Source organism: Salmo salar, chromosome 01 (assembly GCF_965601325.2).
Source record: "Salmo salar chromosome 01, fSalSal1, whole genome shotgun sequence".
NCBI classification, from domain to species: Eukaryota; Metazoa; Chordata; class Actinopteri; order Salmoniformes; family Salmonidae; genus Salmo; species Salmo salar.
Window position 1 is genome coordinate 89,129,930 of NC_138291.1, and position 19,769 is coordinate 89,149,698.

Below are 19,769 nucleotides of genomic sequence, written 5' to 3' on the forward strand. Positions count from 1 at the left end.
TCCAACATTTTAACTTTTATTGTATTAGCATCCTTTGAATTCAACAAAACTTAAAATTAATTCATCTCCCAGACATTCAATAACCGCAAACCAATCATTCTCAATAGTTTTTATTCACATTTTCCATGAGGTTCCACTTCCAAGTGCTTCTCTGCAACTCGAAACAGGCCTTATCCGCCCTGACTGTCTAGTTTTCAACTGTATCAAATATAAAATGAAAGTGTGAAAGTAAAATGTGGTAAAACTTTGGGTTAACAGTTTCAAGGATTTGCACAAAAAACCTCAGGTCAAAACAGTTGTTTTAAATGATTGCGATCACTTCAACATCAATTCACTCCTGTATTGTAATAACCCTCAGCAAACTCCTGCTTTTAGTTCCCTCACAACAGTAGTTTAAAGTGTTTAACGTGCCTGTAGCTATATAGGTTGATCCAGCTATTGATTGATCGCTGTGAAACACAAGCTGTTAAATAACCTTCAACACGATGTGGTGTTGTCCTGCTCTGTATGGCCTTTATCAGTGACAGAGCGTGGAGTGAATATCAAACCAAAGTTATCATTCCTCCCTTCTCCCTGAATGAAAGTCAAGAAAAGAGGAACAAGAATAGAAAAAACTCAACTCAAACTAGCAATGTGCTACCCTAGTTTTAAGGCCTTAAACTGAATGGTAAAAGGACTCAAATGTGTTTATTTTTTCCCCCCCAAAGGCCACCGTCAGGATAAAACTATAGGACTGAACTCTTTAGACGAACACTACCCTCAGTCTGGTAAAATAAATGTAATTCAAAAACCTAAATAAAGCGTCAGTTTATGAATTCAAAATATAGTCTAGTTCTCAATGGCATAGTACAGTGTTCCCTAATCCATTCTTTGAGTACCTCCAGGACTGCACATTTGTGCTCAGCCCTTAACCAGCCCACCCACATTAGTTGAATCAAGTTTACCTGTTCTGGGCGAGAGCACAATGAGCTGTTCTTGGGGTACTAAAGTACAGATTGGGAAATAATAGCATAGTAAATCTATTTTTTCAGTATTGTCTCACTTGAATACACAGACATCTGTGCTCCAGCTCCAGCCCTTGTGAATATGGAAGGTCTCCTGTCCACCAGGCCGCCTCCATTTGGACCATGCTCAAGTGACTTATTCAGCAACAATAACAACAAGCATTATGTTCTGACAGGAGCAGATGATGGACGTCTCAGTCCTCCAATCCCGGTCCTGAGAGCTGGGGGCAGGAGGGCTGCGATTGGTTCTTGTGTCCGACTGCCCTGCCTCCCCGTACAGAGCCCTCCCACTAGGCTCTGGGGGAGTGGGTTTGGTTGGGTGATGGTGGCCACAGGGGCGTGTCCTCAATGATGTCAGGACTGTAGGGTACCCTTGAGGTACCACATCCCTCCTAAGCTCACACAGCACTCCTAATAAGACAGGACCAAACAGACAGGTTAACATTACCACATCTGATTCTTCAGACAGTTCTAAATTGTGTTCCTACAGCCCACTCAGCTACTCAATGCCAGCTCTAGAGCAGATTCCAGAACCCGTTCTGAAGATGGTTCCAGAACCTATTCTAAAGTTGGTTAACAGACCATTCTAAAGCCAGTTCTAGATACTGTTCAGCAGTCTGTTCTACACTTTGTTCTGAGGCCTGTCGTACCTTGAGCAGGCGGTCCATGTCGGCCTTGGTAGTCTGGTCTCCCAGCTCCTGCGTCAGCCTGGTCTGGATCACGTTCCTCCTTACCCGGTAGTTCTTCATGAAGATCTCATACAGGACCTGACGGTGCTGGGGGGGATAACGCAACAATATGAAGATCTTTTAAAATGTAGAGGCAGAAAAACGAAAAGGGAGCTCAAATACATCCACATTTCTGAAACTAAGTAAGGGAAGGCATACAGTGTCTTGCAAACGTATTCATCCCCTTGGCGTTTTTCCAATTTTTTATTTTTAAAAAGAGTAAAAAAATAATAAAATGCCTAGTTAAATAAAGGTAAGTCAGTTAAGAACAAATTCTTATTTACAATGATGGCCTACCCCGGCCAAACCCGGACGACGCTAGGCCAATTGCGCGCCACCCTATGGGACTCCCAATCATGGCCGGATGTGATACAGCCTGGATTCGAACCAGGTACTGCAGTGACGCCTCTTGCACTGAGATGCAGTGTCTTGCGCCACTCGGGAGCCCATTTTGTTGCATTACAACCTGTAATTTAAATTGATTTTTATTCTCGATTTCACGTAACGGACATGTCCAAATTGGTGTGCAATCTAAGTGTCACATGATCTCTAAATATACACACACCTGTTCTGAAAGGCCCCAGAGTCTGCAACACAACTAAGCAAGCGACACCATGAAGACCAAGGAGCTCTCCAAACAGGTCAGGGACAAAGTTGTAGAGAAGTACAGATCAGGGTTGGGTTATAAAAAAATATCAGAAACTTTTAAACATCCCACGGAGCACCGTTAAATCCATTATTAAAAAATGGAAAGAATATGGCACCACAACACACCTGCCAAGAGAGGGCCGCCCAACAAAACTCACAGACCAGGCAAGGAAGGCATTAATCAGAGGCAACAAAGAGACAAAAGATATTGTCTAATACGTAGGTGACGGATCCAATGTCTCATTATGTTTATTTTAATAATTTTTATTATGACTTATTTATTGTATTTTTGTATATATAATTTTTTAAATGCTCGTCTGTTACTGTCACTTTTACATATTGTTGTCTAATATCTTTTCATTTTTGATTTGAATGTTCTTAATTGGAAAATGCAAAATAAAACAAAAAAATAAAAAAAGACCAAAGACAACCCTGAAGGAGCTGCAAAGCTCCAAAGCGGAGATTGGAGTATCTGTCCATAGAACCACTAAGCCGTACACTCCACAGAGCTGGGTTTCACGGAAGAGTGGCCAGAAAAAAGCCATTGCTTAACCTGTTGGTGCTAGGGGGCAGTATTTGCACGGCCGGATAAAAAAACGTACCGATTTAAACTGGTTACTACTCCTGCCTAGAAACTAGAATATGCATATAATTATTAGCTTTGGATAGAAAACACTCCAAAGTTTCTAAAACTGTTTGAATGGTGTCTGTGAGTATAACAGAACTCATATGGCAGGCCAAAACCTGAGAAGATTCCATACAGGAAGTGCCCTGTCTGACAATGTGTTATCCTTCTGTTGCATTTCTATCGAAAATACAGCATCTCTGCTGTAACATGACATTTAAGGCTCCCATTGGCTCTCAGAAGGCGCCAGAAAGTGGAATGACGTGTCTCCTGTCTCTGGGCGAAGAACAGCAGGAGATTTTGTGAGTGGTCAGGCTGGGAACAGTGACACTGGAGATGCACGTTCATGAGAATTCTCAATTTTTTTCTTTCAGCCTTTGAATGAATACAACGTCGCCTGGTTGGAATATTATCGCTATTTTACGAGAAAAATAGCATAAACATTGATTTTAAACAGCGTTTGACATGCTTCGAAGTACAGTAATGGAATATTTTGAAATTTTTTGTCACAAAATGCGCTCGCGTGTCACCCTTCAGATAGTGACTTGAACGCACAAACAAAACAGAGCTATTTGGATATAACTATGGATTATTTGGAACCAAAACAACATTTGTTGTTTAAGTAGAAGTCCTGGGAGTGCATTCTGACAAAGAACAGCAAAGGTAATCCAATTTTTCTTATAGTAAATCCGAGTTTGGTGAGGGCCAAACTTGGTGGGTGTCAAATTAGCTAGCCATGATGGCCGGGCTATGTAGTCAGAATATTGCAGAATGTGCTTTCGCTGAAAAGCTATTTTAAAATCTGACACCGCGATTGCATAAAGGAGTTCTGTATCTATAATTCTTAAAATAATTATGTATTTTGTGAACGTTAATCATGAGTAATTTAGTAAATTCACCGGAAGTTTGCGGTGGGTATGCTAGTTCTGAACATCACATGCTAATGTAAAAAGCTGGGTTTTGATATAAATATGAACTTGATTGAACAAAACATGCATGTATTGTATAACATAATGTCCTAGGAGTGTCATCTGATGAAGATTAAAGGTTAGTGCTGCATTTAGCTGTGGTTTTGTTTTTTGTGACATTATATGCTTGCTTTGAAAATGGCTGTGTGATTATTTTTGGCAGGGTACTCTCCTGACAATCTAATGTTTTGCTTTCGCTGTAAAGCCTTTTTGAAATCGGACAATGTGGTTAGATTAACGAGAGTCTTGTCTTTAAAATGGTGTAAAATAGTCATATGTTTGAGAAATTGAAGTTATAGCATTTTTGAGGTATTTGTATTTCGCGCCACGCGATTCCACTGGCTGTTGACTAGGGTGGGACGCTTGCAGTTAAAGAAAAAAATAAGTAAACACGTTTGGTGTTCGCCAAAAGACATGTGGGAGACTCCCCAAACATATGGAAGAAGGTACTCTGGTCAGAATAGACTACAATTGAGCTTTTTGGCCATCAAGGAAAATGCTGTCTGGCGCAAACCCAACACCTCTCGTCACCCAGAGATTACCATCCCCACAGTGAAGCATGGTGGTGGCAGCATCATGCTGTGGGGCTGTTTTTCCATCAGCAGGGACTGGGAAACTGGTCAGAACTGAATGATGGATGGGGTTAAATACAGGGAAATTCTTGAAGGAAACCTGTTTCAGTCTTCCAGAGATTTGAGACTAGGACAGAGGTTCACCTTCCAGCAGGACAATGACCCTAAGCATACTGCAAAAGCAACACTTGAGTGGTTTAAGGGGAAACATTTAAATGTCTTGGAATGGCCTAGTAAAAGCCCAGACCTCAATCCAGCTGAGAATCTGTGGTATGCCTTAAAGATTGCTGTACACAAGCGGAACCAATCCAACTTGAAGGAGCTGGAGCAGTTTTGCCTTGAAGAATGGGCAAAAATCCCAGTGACTAGATGTGCCAAGCTTATAGAGACATACAGCTATAATTGCTGCAAAAGGTGGCTCTACAAAGTATTGATTTTGGAGGGGGTGAATAGTTATGCGAACAAGTTCAGTTTGTCTTATTTCTTGTTTGTTTCAGAATAAAAAAATATTTTGCATCTTCAAAGTGGTAGGCATGTTGTGTAAATCAAATGATACAAACCCCCCACCCCCCAAATACAATTTTATTCCAGGTTGTAAGGCAACAAAATAGGAAAAATGCCAAGGGGGTGAATATTTTTGCAAGCCACTGTACAGGCCCAGACATGCAGACTTGTTGTGATCAGAGTATTTCTGCATGATTTCAAAACACAGGTTACATACACACTCCAAGTGATCCAGTGGGTGCAGTGGGCATGTGGAATGATGAGTGAAAAGGAAAACAAAATTATTACAGACTTGACTAGAAGAAGAACCCTGACCCCAGGTGTTGTTACCTTGTCGAAGGTCTCTCCTGTCTCCCACGCAACAAACACCTTCTGCTCATCCGCAGCTGCCGTGCTCTGGGCTGGAAACTACAGGGAAAAAGAGAGACCAAACCGATGAAATGACATGAAGAGAAAGACAACTGATGAAACTGCAGGAGAGGGGACAGGAGTGAAACTACTGCAGTGACCCAGAGTCTTATAGTACTGGGCTTTACATACACAGGATACCTTATATTACAAGAAACTACACTTTGGATTAAGTTATTCCCAATCTCAACAAAACAAAACAGGCGTGCTGTGATAAGAAGATGACTAAGTCACTCTTGATAAGAGCATCTGCTAAATGACCAACATGTAAATGTAACGGGATCTCTAATCCATCCCAAGACCATTAAGTAAATCCCTGATTCAACCCTCTCCACTCCCAGAAAGCATTAACCTCTGCTGGGATAGGATAAAGTTGCCCCTCGAAGCTGATCCAAAGTCAGTTTTGCGTTCATCTGACTATTGTTTAGTCAGTATTTGGGGAGTGGGATCTGATCCTAGATGTGTGTGTACAGGCAAATTCTACACAGGGCTTAATGGTTAACTCCTCCAGGAACGGTAATAGGCTTTGTGCTCACAGCCAATAATAGAAGCTATTTAACAGTGGACAGTTTCCTCCGTCCAACCCCTCCTCATACCTCCCTACCTCATTCCTCCTTCCAGGATCTAAATCCTACAACATCCCGAGGAGCGCAAGGTGGGATAAGAACCTAAGCCAGGTTAAAAAGGGGATTTGATACTCAGAGGGAGGAGACTAGCTCCTTATCCACACAATAGGTAGCAGTGTCTCAGACCTGAATACAATAGGTAGCAGTGTCTCAGACCTGAATACAATAGGTAGCAGTGTCTCAGACCTGAATACAATAGGTAGCAGTGTCTCAGACCTGAATACAATAGGTAGCAGTGTCTCAGACCTGAATACAATAGGTAGCAGTGTCTCAGACCTGAATACAATAGGTAGCAGTGTCTCAGACCTGAATACAATAGGTAGCAGTGTCTCAGACCTGAATACAATAGGTAGCAGTGTCTCAGACCTGAATACAATAGGTAGCAGTGTCTCAGACCTGAATACAATAGGTAGCAGTGTCTCAGACCTGAATACAATAGGTAGCAGTGTCTCAGACCTGAATACAATAGGTAGCAGTGTCATGGGTATTAATGCTAACAATGTTCATTCAACTACTTCTCTGATGCGTACTATGGCATTAAGACAACCATGAGAGCAACGTTTAAAAGAGCCACACCTCATAGGAAAATGTAGGCTTCACCTAAGGTACAGTGCAGGCTGGTGGGGTGTAATAGAATTGAACAGTTAGATTCTACAATCACACAGCCATCAGGCTCTATTCAGAGAGCTGAACCTGAGAAGGCCAATCCTCCATCGCCTCACTGCTCTCACTCTACTTCCTACTTCCTACCCTCAAGAGTAAAGCCGGTGTGCTGCTACAGGGACAGATCACACAAAAAAAACACCGTTAGTTTGTTGTTCTGTTTAGGAAAGGTGATAGCATCCCTCCTGAGTCAAGCAAGAGACCATCATTGCAGTGGAGAAGAGAACCCGGGCAGGCTGAATTTAATCTGGCCGGGAGCCAAAAGCTGATCTCTTTAGTCCAAGGAGAGGATCTTTATCTGTGGATATCCAGACTTACTCACCGGGTGGAAGAATGGGCCGGTCTTTAACTGAAATTCTCCAGTACCACAGGGGGTTGTCTGTTTTCCAGGGGAACTGACCCCAACCCCCTATCCCCATCTCATGCCAGTTTCAAAACCCAAAACCCAAGGGTGGCCCTGGTGGGACGGTAGTCATGCAGCAGGGATAGGGTCTAATACTCACAGGCACCAGTATCTGTTTGCATTGGCTCATCAGTATAGTATCCTGTAGCAGGCGGTCTGAGATAGAGTGGAACAGGCTGTGTCCGGGAGACAGGGAGGCCAGGTGGAGGTTGAACAGCCTCTTGACTTCGCTCAGCGTCAGCACGTGCTGCTTCTTGAACGTGTTCCACACAAAGTCCCTCAGCTCAGGGGACGGTGAGGGAGTGGGGGTCCCGCCGTGCCCGTTATGAGGGTTCGAGGCGGGGCAGGTAGCGGAGGATGAGGGGTAACCGTTAACCAAACCATTAGGGTGCACGGATGAGCACGAGTCCATGGGTTCATCTTCACTGACGGGTTCTTCTTTGACCCGAACCCCAGTTTCGCCACTCGCCCCGGCTCCACCCTGTCGACGAGCACTCAGGTCCTTCTCTAGAGAGGGCTGGTTATGCCGTGCACGTTCATGGGCAGCCTTCAGCCGCTGCTCGCCACTCACGTGCACAGTTTCTGTAACGGACAGAGAAACAGTTTTCAGCTAGAGACAATTATAAAACACATTATGCCAGAAAGACGCTGCTACAAGCACACAAACCTGTTTCTAGGTCCTTTTTGGATACCAGGTCATCCTTAGAGAAGTTGAAGACCTTCTCCAATCTGCAAAAAAACAAAACATGAAAAAAATAAAATCAACCGTCTCTGTCCTTGTTACCTTACCAAGGCAAACAGTGAGTGATAATGTGTGTGTGTTTGCGTATGTCATGTCTTACTTGCTCTGTATCCCCATCCACAGCATGTGCTGCCGCTGGGCCACGTCAGGGTGCTTCTTGATGAAGGCACCGTCGCTTGGCAACAGGAACTCCCAGCCACGGTTGATACGAGGCACCGCCATATGTTCCAGGAAGTCCTTCACGTCCTCCGGGGGGAGCTGGAAATAACAGGGAGGACAAATAGTTAGCAACACCCTCTGGAGCAGAGGAGGCTGGTGGGAGGAGCTATAGGAGGACAGTCTCATTGTAATGGTGGAGTGGAATAAATGGAACAAAGCCAAACATGTGGTTTCCATGTGTTTGATACCGTTCCATAATTCCATTCCAGCCATTACAATGAGCCCATCCCCCTATAGCTCCTCCCACCAGCTTCAACTGCTCTGGAGAAACTTATTGGGGGGGGGGGGGGGCAGACTTTTAGTAACACCCTCTGGAGGTAACTTATTGGGGGGGGGACAGACGTTTAGTAACACCCTCTGGAGGTAACTTATTGGGGGGGACAGACGTTTAGTAACACCCTCTGGAGGTAACTTATTGAGGGGGGGACAGACGTTTAGTAACACCCTCTGGAGGTAACTTATTGAGGGGGGGGACAGACGTTTAGTAACACCCTCTGGAGGTAACTTATTGAGGGGGGGACAGACGTTTAGTAACACCCTCTGGAGGTAACTTATTGGGGGGGGACAGACGTTTGGTAACACCCTCTGGAGGTAACTTATTGAGGGGGGGGACGGGGACGTTTAGTAACACCCTCTGGAGGTAACTTATTGGGGGGGGGGGGGGGGGGGACGTTTAGTAACACCCTCTGGAGGTAACTTATTGAGGGGGGGACAGACGTTTAGTAACACCCTCTGGAGGTAACTTATTGAGGGGGGGACAGACGTTTAGTAACACCCTCTGGAGGTAACTTATTGAGGGGGGGACAGACATTTAAGTAACACCCTCTGGTGGTAACTGTTAGTGAGGGGAGGAACAAACTTAAACTTGAGTGGGTTGAGTCCCTGACGTGATCTTCCTGTCCGGGTTGGCAACTCCCCTTGGGTTGTGCCGTGGCGGAGATCTTTGTGGGCTATACTCGGCCTTGTCTCAGGATGGTAAGTTGGTGGTTGAAGATATCCCTCTAGTGGTGTGGGGGCTGTGCTTTGGCAAAGTGGGTGGGGTTATATCCTGCCTGTTTGGCCCTGTCCGGGGGTTTCGTCAGACGGGGCCACAGTGTCTCCCGACCCCTCCTGTCTCAGCCTCCAGTATTTATGCTGCAGTAGTTTATGTCTCGGGGGGCTAGGGTCAGTCTGTTATATCTGGAGTATTTCTCCTGTCTTATCCGGTTTCCTGTGTGAATTTAAGTATGCTCTCTCTAATTCTTTCTTTCTCTCTCTCGGAGGACCTGTGCACTAGGACCATGCCTCAGGACTACCTGGCCTGATGACTCCTTGCTGTCCCCAGTCCACCTGGCCGTGCTGCTGCTCCAGTTTCAACTGTTCTACCTGTGGCTATGGAACCCTGACCTGTTCACCGGACGTGCTACCTGTCCCAGACTTACTGTTTTCAACTCTCTAGAGACAGCAGGAGCGGTAGAGATACTCTGAATGATCGGCTATGAAAAGCCAACTAACATTTACTCCTGAGGTGCTGACCTGTTGCACCCTTGACAACCACTGTGATTATTATTATTTGACCCTGCTGGTCATCTATGAACATTTGAACATCTTGGCCATGTTCTGTTATAATCTCCACCCGGCACAGCCAAAAGAGGACTGGCCACCCCTCATAGCCTGGTTCCTCTCTAGGTTTCTTCCTAGGTTTTGGCCTTTCTAGGGAGTTCTTCCTAGCCACCATGCTTCTTCACCTGCATTGCTTGCTGTTTGAGGTTTTAGGCTGGGTTTCTGAACAGCACTTTGTGACATAAGCTGATGTAAGAAGGGCTTTATAAATACATTTGATTGATTGACTTAGAGGAACACTTGTGAAGTGTGTTACACCATATAGTTTAAATAAAGTGGTATTTGAATAGGGCATCTTTGGCCAGGTGTGAGACACTACAGGTGGCTTCAGTAGCACTTCCTGGTGCAGTGAACTGTTTAAACAGTTGATGTTGATGATTACCTTGATGATGGCTGCAATCTCCTTCCTCATCACCGAGCGATCCTGAGTGAATCTCCACATCTGAGAAGAGAAACAAGAACATAAAACACACATATATATACAAAACATGTTTTTATTCCTGTTTAAATTTCACCATGAAGTCTTGAAATTTGGAACCTCTTGTCAATGAACATGCACAATTGTACTGTGGACCTGTGCAGGAAGATCTCCTCGGAGATATGGTAGGGGTATAAAAAGTGTGACTCACCACAAAGTCTCTTCCTCGACACAGCACCTCAGCAGGCACACCACTGTGGGGACTACAGCTGTTCTTAGGATACAGTACGTCACTGAGGGAACAAAAGAGTGTTCAACTGCTTTCAGGGACATGACCTGAAATATTTCATTTTTTTTAAGTATCCAAGCATAATCTTTGTTCATGAAATCACACATTTAGATCTTGAATAATTAAACCAGAAGTAAGAAGACTTTTTTGGATCTATTTCATCTGGATCTGTGAACCTGGTCTGCCACAATACTACTCCGCTTGTCTCACCTTTTGACCACCCAGTTGCCCTGCACCAGTAGCGCCACCTGCTGGATGCAGCGCAGCACTGCAGTGGAGTCTGTCCCAGGGGTCAGCAAACCCATCAGGTTGGCAAACGGCATCACCTTAACTAGAGGGGAAGAGAGAAATGATGGAAAGAATAATATGTAGTACATGGGCTCGTAAGCAACAATTTCACAGTTATGTCTACACCAGTTGTATTCGGCACATGTGACAAATAAATTTGATTTGAAAACATTTCCCTTGGGAAAAATGAAGATTTATTGGAGCAAAAGTAAAAAGGTTAGTGTACCGTTCTTCATCAGGGTCTTGATCTGGTCACCGAGCGGCAGCGTCCGGAGCTGAGCCATGGACAGCATGTTACTGGGACCTACGGGCCTCACACTGATACACACACAAAGGACTCATCAGTTTCATACCTGAAATGTTACAACATGGCTTAATACATTACACACCATGCAGGTTTGACTTACATCTTCTCCTCTGCGACAGGAGGCATGAGCATTGCCAGGTACTCCCTGGGGGGAGAAAAGAGGGAGAGGGATGAATAAAGGGAGCAGGAGAAAAGAGAGGGATGAATAAAGGGAGCAGGAGAAAAGAGAGGGATGAATAAAGGGAGCAGGAGAAAAGAGAGGGATGAATAAAGGGAGCAGGAGAAAAGAGAGGGATGAATAAAGGGAGCAGGAGAAGGAAGAGACAGAAGGAATGACACAAAAGCAACCCGACAATCCAAAAAAACAAAACAGAAATCGGCACAAAAATGAAACAGAAGAAGCCACTTTCAAATAGGGACACTACCTGTTAGTACTCACTTTCAAATAGGGACACTACCTGTTAGTACTCACTTTCAAATAGGGACACTACCTGTTAGTACTCACTTTCAAATAGGGACACTACCTGTTAGTACTCACTTTCAAATAGGGACACTACCTGTTAGTACTCACTTTCAAATAGGGACACTACCTGTTAGTACTCACTTTCAAATAGGGACACTACCTGTTAGTACTCACTTTCAAATAGGGACACTACCTGTTAGTACTCACTTTCAAATAGGGACACTACCTGTTAGTACTCACTTTCAAATAGGGACACTACCTGTTAGTACTCACTTTCAAATAGGGACACTACCTGTTAGTACTCAATTTCAAATAGGGACACTACCTGTTAGTGCTCACTTTCAAATAGGGACACTACCTGTTAGTGCTCACTTTCAAATAGGGACACTACCTGTTAGTGCTCACTTTCAAATAGGGACACTACCTGTTAGTGCTCACTTTCAAAAAGGGACACTACCTGTTAGTGCTCACTTTCAAATAGGGACACTACGTGTTAGTACTCACTTTCAAATAGGGACACTACGTGTTAGTACTCACTTTCAAATAGGGACACTACGTGTTAGTACTCACTTTCAAATAGGGACACTACCTGTTAGTACTCACTTTCAAATAGGGACACTACGTGTTAGTGCTCACTTTCAAATAGGGACACTACGTGTTAGTGCTCACTTTCAAATAGGGACACTACCTGTTAGTGCTCACTTTCAAATAGGGACACTACGTGTTAGTACTCACTTTCAAATAGGGACACTACCTGTTAGTACTCACTTTCAAATAGGGACACTACCTGTTAGTACTCACTTTCAAATAGGGACACTACGTGTTAGTACTCACTTTCAAATAGGGACACTACGTGTTAGTACTCACTTTCAAATAGGGACACTACCTGTTAGTACTCACTTTCAAATAGGGACACTACCTGTTAGTACTCACTTTCAAATAGGGACACTACCTGTTAGTACTCACTTTCAAATAGGGACACTACCTGTTAGTACTCACTTTCAAATAGGGACACTACGTGTTAGTACTCACTTTCAAATAGGGACACTACGTGTTAGTACTCACTTTCAAATAGGGACACTACCTGTTAGTACTCACTTTCAAATAGGGACACTACCTGTTAGTACTCACTTTCAAATAGGGACACTACCTGTTAGTACTCACTTTCAAATAGGGACACTACCTGTTAGTACTCACTTTCAAATAGGGACACTACGTGTTAGTACTCACTTTCAAATAGGGACACTACGTGTTAGTACTCACTTTGGAGTTTTCACCAGTTCTGTGTTCTCGGAACCTCCCATAGCCTGGCAGTACAGGTATTGCCTCTCGTGGTCCGAACGCCCATCCTAAACACACACACAAAGTAGGTGTTGAGTTGAGATTGGCTGTGACTTGGATGAACAGAGGTCACATAAAACAGTGTGTGAGAGCGCCCCCTTACATTGAGGCCGTGGTAGTGCAGGTAGACCCAGGATTCCTCTGCCTGTTTCTTCTGAAGGAAGTCATACGACTGGATACGCCTCTGACGAGCCTGCTCCGACTCAGGACGGGAAAACCTCACCTAGAGGAAAGAGACAGGTTTAATTCGACCATCCCAATACTGACAAAGAAAACAGAGCTCAACAATTGATTTACGACGGCCATTTTGTGTGAACTGTGATTGTGTGTGTGTGTGTGTGTGTGTGTGTGTTTCCTTACAGTGACGGCCTTGACATCTTCCTCTGCCTCATCCTGAGAGGAGTCTCCCCCCTCGTTAGCGGCCTCCCGCTCTCTGTGTTTGCAGTCAGCCTTGTCCAGATAGGAGAAGCTGGGTCGCATCTGGAGGATGCCCTGCAGCGGCGTGATATGGAGCTCACCTGATGACATCATCAACACCCGTCAGTGACATCACACCGAGTCAGAGACAAACATTTAAATATCAAGACTAACATGAACACAAGCAGGAGAGCAATGACAGTGCTGATGGATATGAATGTACAGAAACACAGCTACCTTTCCTGAAGATGGCAGCAGCGTATCTGGAGGTGTTGGTCGTGGACTGGATGGATGTGAACGTCTGCTTGTCCATCATCTTCCTGCAAGGAGATTGATCAATGACCAGCGTGTCACAGACACAGCATATGACAGATGACATACACAAATGAGACTAACACAGAGTACTGAGAAGTGGACCAACACAAAGTGTACAAAGTCGCCTTCCCTGTGGCTCAGTTGGTAGCGCATGGTGTTTGCAACGCCAGCATGGTGTGTGCAACGCCAGGGTTGTGGGTTCGATACCCACGGGGGGCCAGTACAAAACATTTTTTTTTAAATGCATGAAATGAAAATGAAATGTATGTATTCACTACTGTAAAGTCGCTCTGGATAAGAGCGTCTGCTAAATGACTAAAATGTAAATCTAAATCATGGGTGGGCAGCATATGAGCCAATTCAATCTGGCCCGCGGGAGATTTACATTTATATACATAGTATATGGGACTGATAAGAAATTTTGCTTAATTCATTTGATTAATATTATGTTGTTTCTACTCCAAGAAAAACGAAAAACCCTCTGGGTTTCCGTTAGGATGGAACATAAAATATGGTGCTGTACAACGTGATGGTCGGGAGTAGGCTACAGTGCTGGGCTATTGAGCTAAATGATCCCTGTGTCATGCGGGAGACCGGGGTTCTATTCCCTGGCAGTGAGGAAGGGCTAGGCTGTCCTTCTAAATAAGAATTTGTTCTTAACTGACTTGCCTAGTTAAATAAAGGTTACACTAAGAGCATAACATTTATACACCATCATTTTAGTCTAACCAACACCCAAACGGAGATTCAGACAAAATAAAAATCTAATTGATTTATCAAGACCCGTCCCCATGCTCGTCTCAGAGCAGCGCGAAACGGTGATAAAACAGTTGTAGGCTATTGCTTCTAACTTCAATATACTCGTTAAATAAATACGACCGACACCACTTTTAACAGCACATTACTCAACACTAGCGAGACTCATGTCACCTACAGTAGGCCTACAGTAGGCCTACAGTATATTGAAAAATATGACGTGACTCTCCGCCAATAATTACATATAGAGGATTGGAGGATTCTAAATTAAAACGAAAAGCCGCCTCATGGGTCTCCCAGTGGCGGCCGGCACGGGTATCTGTAGCAGTAGAGGCCCCATCCACAAAGTATCAAAATACAGAGAGGTGTTGGTAAAGGTACATTGTCCTTCTAATAGCCCATAACGGGCTATTATAATACTGTACATGGTGTCCAGGTCAGGATAACCATAACATGCATTTATTAAAGACTATCAGAAAGAATGTCGGGACTTATTCTCAGAAGCCATGACCAATATATATTGTCCTGCTAATACCAGAGTTAATAATGTATCTGTGAGAATATCCAACAGGCTTTTAGATAATTCTAAATGAATAATGAATCGCTTTGTTTAAAAAACGTATATTTTGGAGATGATTTTATTTTCAAATAACGTAAAATGAGCGAGAAAAAGGCCATTCTTGAACATAACAGTTTGTTTTTTAGAATGATTCATTTCTGTTTTTAGAGGGAGAGAAACCAAAAACCTACAGTCATCTCATGGGTCTCCCAGTCGAGGCCGGCACAGGTATTGAACCAGCATCTGTAGCAACACAGCTTGCACTGCTATGTTGTGTCTTAGACCGTTGCACCACTCAGGTGCTGTATAACGTGACCGGTCGGGAGTGGTCTACAGTACTACAGTAAGAACAAAATAATAATAAAAAACCTTATTATTTGTATTACCTTGTTACCTTAGTGTAACAACAGTTTTTAGTAAGTAATACTGAAGTTGTGCACAATTATCAGTTTCTATTTAGGTTTATATCGCCCATTCATTGTCAGTTAGAGACACAGTAGGACCCAAAAGCATATTCAGTGCTCCAACTCCCCCTTGTGCTGGTCTGGAGCAATGAAGTGGTGACGCAGGGTACCGTACTAAACCACAAATTACCTCTTAAGTACCACAGCATAATTGCAAAACTTTCAGTGGAGCAACCACTGTATGTAGTGCACTCACACAGAGTAGGTGTTGGAGTCCTCTGAGGTGGTTCCGTCCACATTGAGGGCGATCTGCTCGCCTTTACTTCGACAGTAGTTAGGACTCAGAGTGTTGATGGCTATCTCCAACTCCACCTACACAAAGACACAAATGATAAACTGAGAATATTGTTTAATAATAGGACAGGCTAGGGAAGATGGATAATATGGTTTGTCCTTTATACAGTACCAATCAAAAGTTTGAACACCTACTAATTCAAGGGTTTTTCTTTATTTTTACTATTTTCTACAGTGTACAATAATAGTGAAGACATCAAAAACTATGAAACAACACATGGAATTATGTAGTAACCAAAAAAGTGTTAAACAAATCAAAATATATTTTTGATTTTAGATTCTTCAAAGTAGCCACCATTTGCCTTGATGACAGATTTGCACTCTCTTGGCATTCTGTCAACCAGCTTCACCTGGAATGCTTTTCCAACAGCCTTGAAGGAGTTCCCACATATGCTGAGCACTTGTTGGCTGCTTTTCCTTCACTCTGCAGTCCAACACATCCCAAACCATTTCAATTGGGTTGAGGCCAGATCATCTGATGCAGCACTCCATCACTCTTGGTCAAATAGCCCTTACACAGTCTGGAGGTGTTGGGTCATTGTCCTGTTGAAAAACAAATTATAATTCCACTAAGCGGAAACCAGATGAGATGGCGTATCGCTGAAAAATGCTGTGGTCACCATGCTGGTTATGTGTGCCTTGAATTCTAAATAAATCACTGACAGTGTCATCAGCAAAGCACCACCACACCTCCTCCTCCATGCTTCACAGTGGGAACCACACATGCAGCGATCATCCGTTCACCTACTCTGCGTCTCACAAAGACACGGTGGTTGGAACCAAAAATCTCACATTTGAACTCATCAGACTAAACCCCCCTTGGGTTGTGCCGTGGCGGAGATCTTTGTGGGCTATACTCGGCCTTGTCTTAGGACAGTAAGTTGGTGGTTGGAGACATCCCTCTAGTGGTGTGGGGGCTGTGCTTTGGCAAAGTGGGTGGGGTTATATCCTGCCTGTTTGGCCCTGTCCGGGGGTATCATCGGATGGGGCCACAGTGTCTTCTGATCCCTCCTGTCTCAGCCTCCAGTATTTATGCTGCAGTAGTTTATGTGTCGGGGGGCTAGGGTCAGTCTGTTACATCTGGAGTATTTCTCTTGTCTTATCCGGTGTCCTGTGTGAATTTAAATATGCTCTCTCTAATTCTCTCTTTCTCTCTCTCGGAGGACCTGAGCCCTAGGACCATGCCTCAGGACTACCTGGCATGATGACTCCTTGCTGTTCCCAGTCCACCTGGCCGTGCTGCTGCTCCAGTTTCAACTGTTCTGCCTGCGGCTATGGAACCCTGACCTGTTCACCGGACATGCTTGTTGCACCCTCGACAACTGCTATGATTATTATTATTTGACCATGCTGGTCATTTATGAACATTTTAACATCTTGACCATGTTCTGTTATAATATCCACCCGGCACAGCCAGAAGAGGACTGGCCACCCCTCATAGCCTGGTTCCTCTCTAGGTTTCTTCCTAGGGAGTTTTTCCTAGGGAGTTTTTCCTAGCCACCGTGCTTCTTTCACATGCATTGCTTGCTGTTTGGGGTTTTAGGCTGGGTTTCTGTACAGCACTTTGAGATATCAGCTGATGTACGAAGGGCTATATAAATAAATTTGATTTCACTAAAGGACAGATTTCCACCGGTCTAATGCCCATTGCTCATGTTTCATGGCCCAAGCAAATCTTCTTATCGGTGTCCTTTAGTCATGGTTTCTTTGCAGCAATTCGACCATGAAGGCCTGGTTCCCGCAGTCTCCTCTGAACAATTAATGTTGAGATGTGTCTGTTACTTGAACTCTGAAGCATTTATTTGGGCTGCAATTTCTGAGGCTGGTAACTCTAATGAACTTATCCTCTGCAGCAGAGGTAACTCTGGGTCTTCCTTTCCTGTGGCGGTCCTCATGAGATCCAGTTTCATCATAGCGCTTGATGGTTTTTGCTACTGAACTTCAAGAAACTTTCAAAGTTCTTACATTTTCCTCATTGACTGACCTTCATGTCATAAAGTAATGATGGACTGTCGTTTCTCTTTGCTTATTTGGGGCAGCAGGTAGCCTATTGGTTAGAGTGTTGGGAGTAACCGAAAGGTTGCTGGATTGAATCACCGAGCTGACAAGGTAAAAATCTGTCGTTCTGGCCCTGAACAAGGCCCACTGTTCCCCGGTAGGCTGTCATTGTAAATAAGAATTTGTTCTTAACTGACTAGCCTAGTTAAATAAAAGGTTAAATAAAAAAAGAAGAAATTATAATCATTTGAGACGTTCTTGCCATAAAATGGACTTGGTCTTTTACCAACAACTGATTGGCTCAAACGCATTGAAAATGTACTTTTAACAAGGCACACCTGTTAATTGAAATGTCTACCTCATGAAGCTGGTTGACAAAGCGGTCATCAAGGGGGGCTACTTTGAAGAATCTCAAATAGAAAATACATTTAGATTTGTTTAACACTTTTTTGGTAACTACATGACTCCATGTGTTATTTCATAATGTTGATGTCTTCACTATTATTCTACAATGTAGAAAATAGTAAAAATGAAGAAAAACAACTGGAATGAGTAGGTGTGTCCAAATGAGATGGATATCCATATGAGATGGAAATCTCTTAAACAAGGGATCCCCGTCACACCTTCTGCTGCTTGGGCTTGATCTTGGCAGACAGATGAGTGATATCATCATAGGTCATAGAGGAAGGGCGTACTGGATACTATGAAGGAGAGAAAAAACAAGAGAAATGAAGATTAGATAACTGTACAAAATCTTAACCAGGAACATATCAAATCCATACAGCTTGTTGCAGAGTAGATGCAGAACTTACCTGGAACAGATAGAGCTTGTCCGCAAGGCTTTTGGCCAGGTATACATCAATCTAAAAGACACAGAAAGAGAGAGGAATCTTGGGTTCATATTCTTTCCATCACTCATCTCTTTCTCGCAAAGACGATAAAACCTAGGTTTGGGAAGAAACACACCGGTAAACAAGAGTGCTGGAGAAACTGGTCACTCACCTCTTGTATGATGGGGTCATCGTCCTCCCCACTGGCCATGGTGAGGGGGCTGGGGGAGATGTCACAGAAGAGCAGCAGGAGACCTCCGGAGAGCTAACCTAGGATAACAGTGATGCTGAGTGACCGACAAACTAACAGGGGTAGAAAATTAACAACGTAATACAGTGTCACTACCCATTACTATGGCTGTGTTGAGCCAGGTTGCCCAATTCTGAGCAATTATTCACTACTTGGTCTTTTGACCAATCACATCAGCCTACGTACCTCACACACAGCTCGTTTTTATAACTCTGCTTGTGACTATTGTCTGATGTGAGTGTGTGACCGAGTGATGCTGCCAAAATATGGTGACCTAATAGGACAGTAAGTAAATCTAACGTTAAAGGAATGGATAATAGCTAACGTTACATGAGCCAGAAACAGTGACACTGGGTATCGAGCTAGCAGTCAATACATCATTCAAAACTCCGACATTCCAGTACCATCGAGCTCGTTAGACAGACACATCACATCAGAAACATGGCTATTTTAGCCATCTAGCTTGCTAGCTAAAACTTGTGCAATGATGTAACGTGTATAAGTGGTGGGCCGAAGCTGAAAAACGTATAGTTGATCGAACCCCGTCAAGGGAGGAGCACATTTTGTTGGTATATGACAGTAAAACATTCTTATGATGACTATACAATTTGTTGGCACCTTAAATTCTTGCACATAAAGTATATTTCAACACTGTCTGCTCAGGCAAATTTGCCTAACAGCTAAACTTGGAACCAATCATAAATCCTGTACATACACCCCGGGATGAAGGCAGCCAATAGCCTGCTTCAATCTAAAACGTAAACAGCTTCTTCTGAAAACGCAAGCTGCTGTCTGATGAAGAGGAAGCTCCCAGACTGAAATAAGATAAATATCTGTTTGAGTGCACTTGAAATATGCAGCATGCAATACAAATTGTCTTGACCACTTAGCCAATTTATTGAAAGCTAGCAAAAAGTCAGTTTGACTAGCCTAGCCAGCTATGGTAAATGTCAATGTGTTTCATTAGCCATCTCTGTCAGTAAATTACATTTTTGAATCATGGTTCTGTTGAGGCAAAGATCTGGGGAAGGGTACCAAACAAATGTCTGCAGCATTGAAGGCCCAGAA

At 43.7% G+C, this 19,769-nt stretch overlaps 1 protein-coding gene across 3 annotated transcripts in view; it reads right to left on the reverse strand.

Moving 5' to 3' along the window:
- LOC106609017 (RNA polymerase III subunit E) overlaps positions 1 to 19,769 on the reverse strand; it is a 27,375-nt gene continuing 7,606 nt past the window's right edge. For 2 of the 3 annotated variants that reach the window (XM_014207354.3, XM_014207346.3), the window contains exons 2-20: positions 18,624 to 18,721; positions 18,434 to 18,484; positions 18,245 to 18,322; positions 15,526 to 15,641; positions 13,473 to 13,555; positions 13,179 to 13,336; positions 12,922 to 13,041; positions 12,741 to 12,826; positions 11,115 to 11,159; positions 10,934 to 11,025; positions 10,630 to 10,750; positions 10,342 to 10,423; positions 10,095 to 10,154; positions 7,992 to 8,149; positions 7,817 to 7,878; positions 7,250 to 7,731; positions 5,380 to 5,457; positions 1,655 to 1,780; positions 1 to 1,415 (exon numbers count right to left, since the gene is read on the reverse strand). In XM_014207354.3, coding sequence (XP_014062829.3) covers positions 1,359 to 1,415; positions 1,655 to 1,780; positions 5,380 to 5,457; positions 7,250 to 7,731; positions 7,817 to 7,878; positions 7,992 to 8,149; positions 10,095 to 10,154; positions 10,342 to 10,423; positions 10,630 to 10,750; positions 10,934 to 11,025; positions 11,115 to 11,159; positions 12,741 to 12,826; positions 12,922 to 13,041; positions 13,179 to 13,336; positions 13,473 to 13,555; positions 15,526 to 15,641; positions 18,245 to 18,322; positions 18,434 to 18,484; positions 18,624 to 18,662 — 2,094 coding nt within the window. In that variant the 5' untranslated portion in view covers positions 18,663 to 18,721 and the 3' untranslated portion in view covers positions 1 to 1,358. The remainder of the gene's footprint in view (positions 1,416 to 1,654; positions 1,781 to 5,379; positions 5,458 to 7,249; positions 7,732 to 7,816; positions 7,879 to 7,991; positions 8,150 to 10,094; positions 10,155 to 10,341; positions 10,424 to 10,629; positions 10,751 to 10,933; positions 11,026 to 11,114; positions 11,160 to 12,740; positions 12,827 to 12,921; positions 13,042 to 13,178; positions 13,337 to 13,472; positions 13,556 to 15,525; positions 15,642 to 18,244; positions 18,323 to 18,433; positions 18,485 to 18,623; positions 18,722 to 19,769) is intronic. The other variant, XM_014207361.3, reaches the window with a different exon arrangement.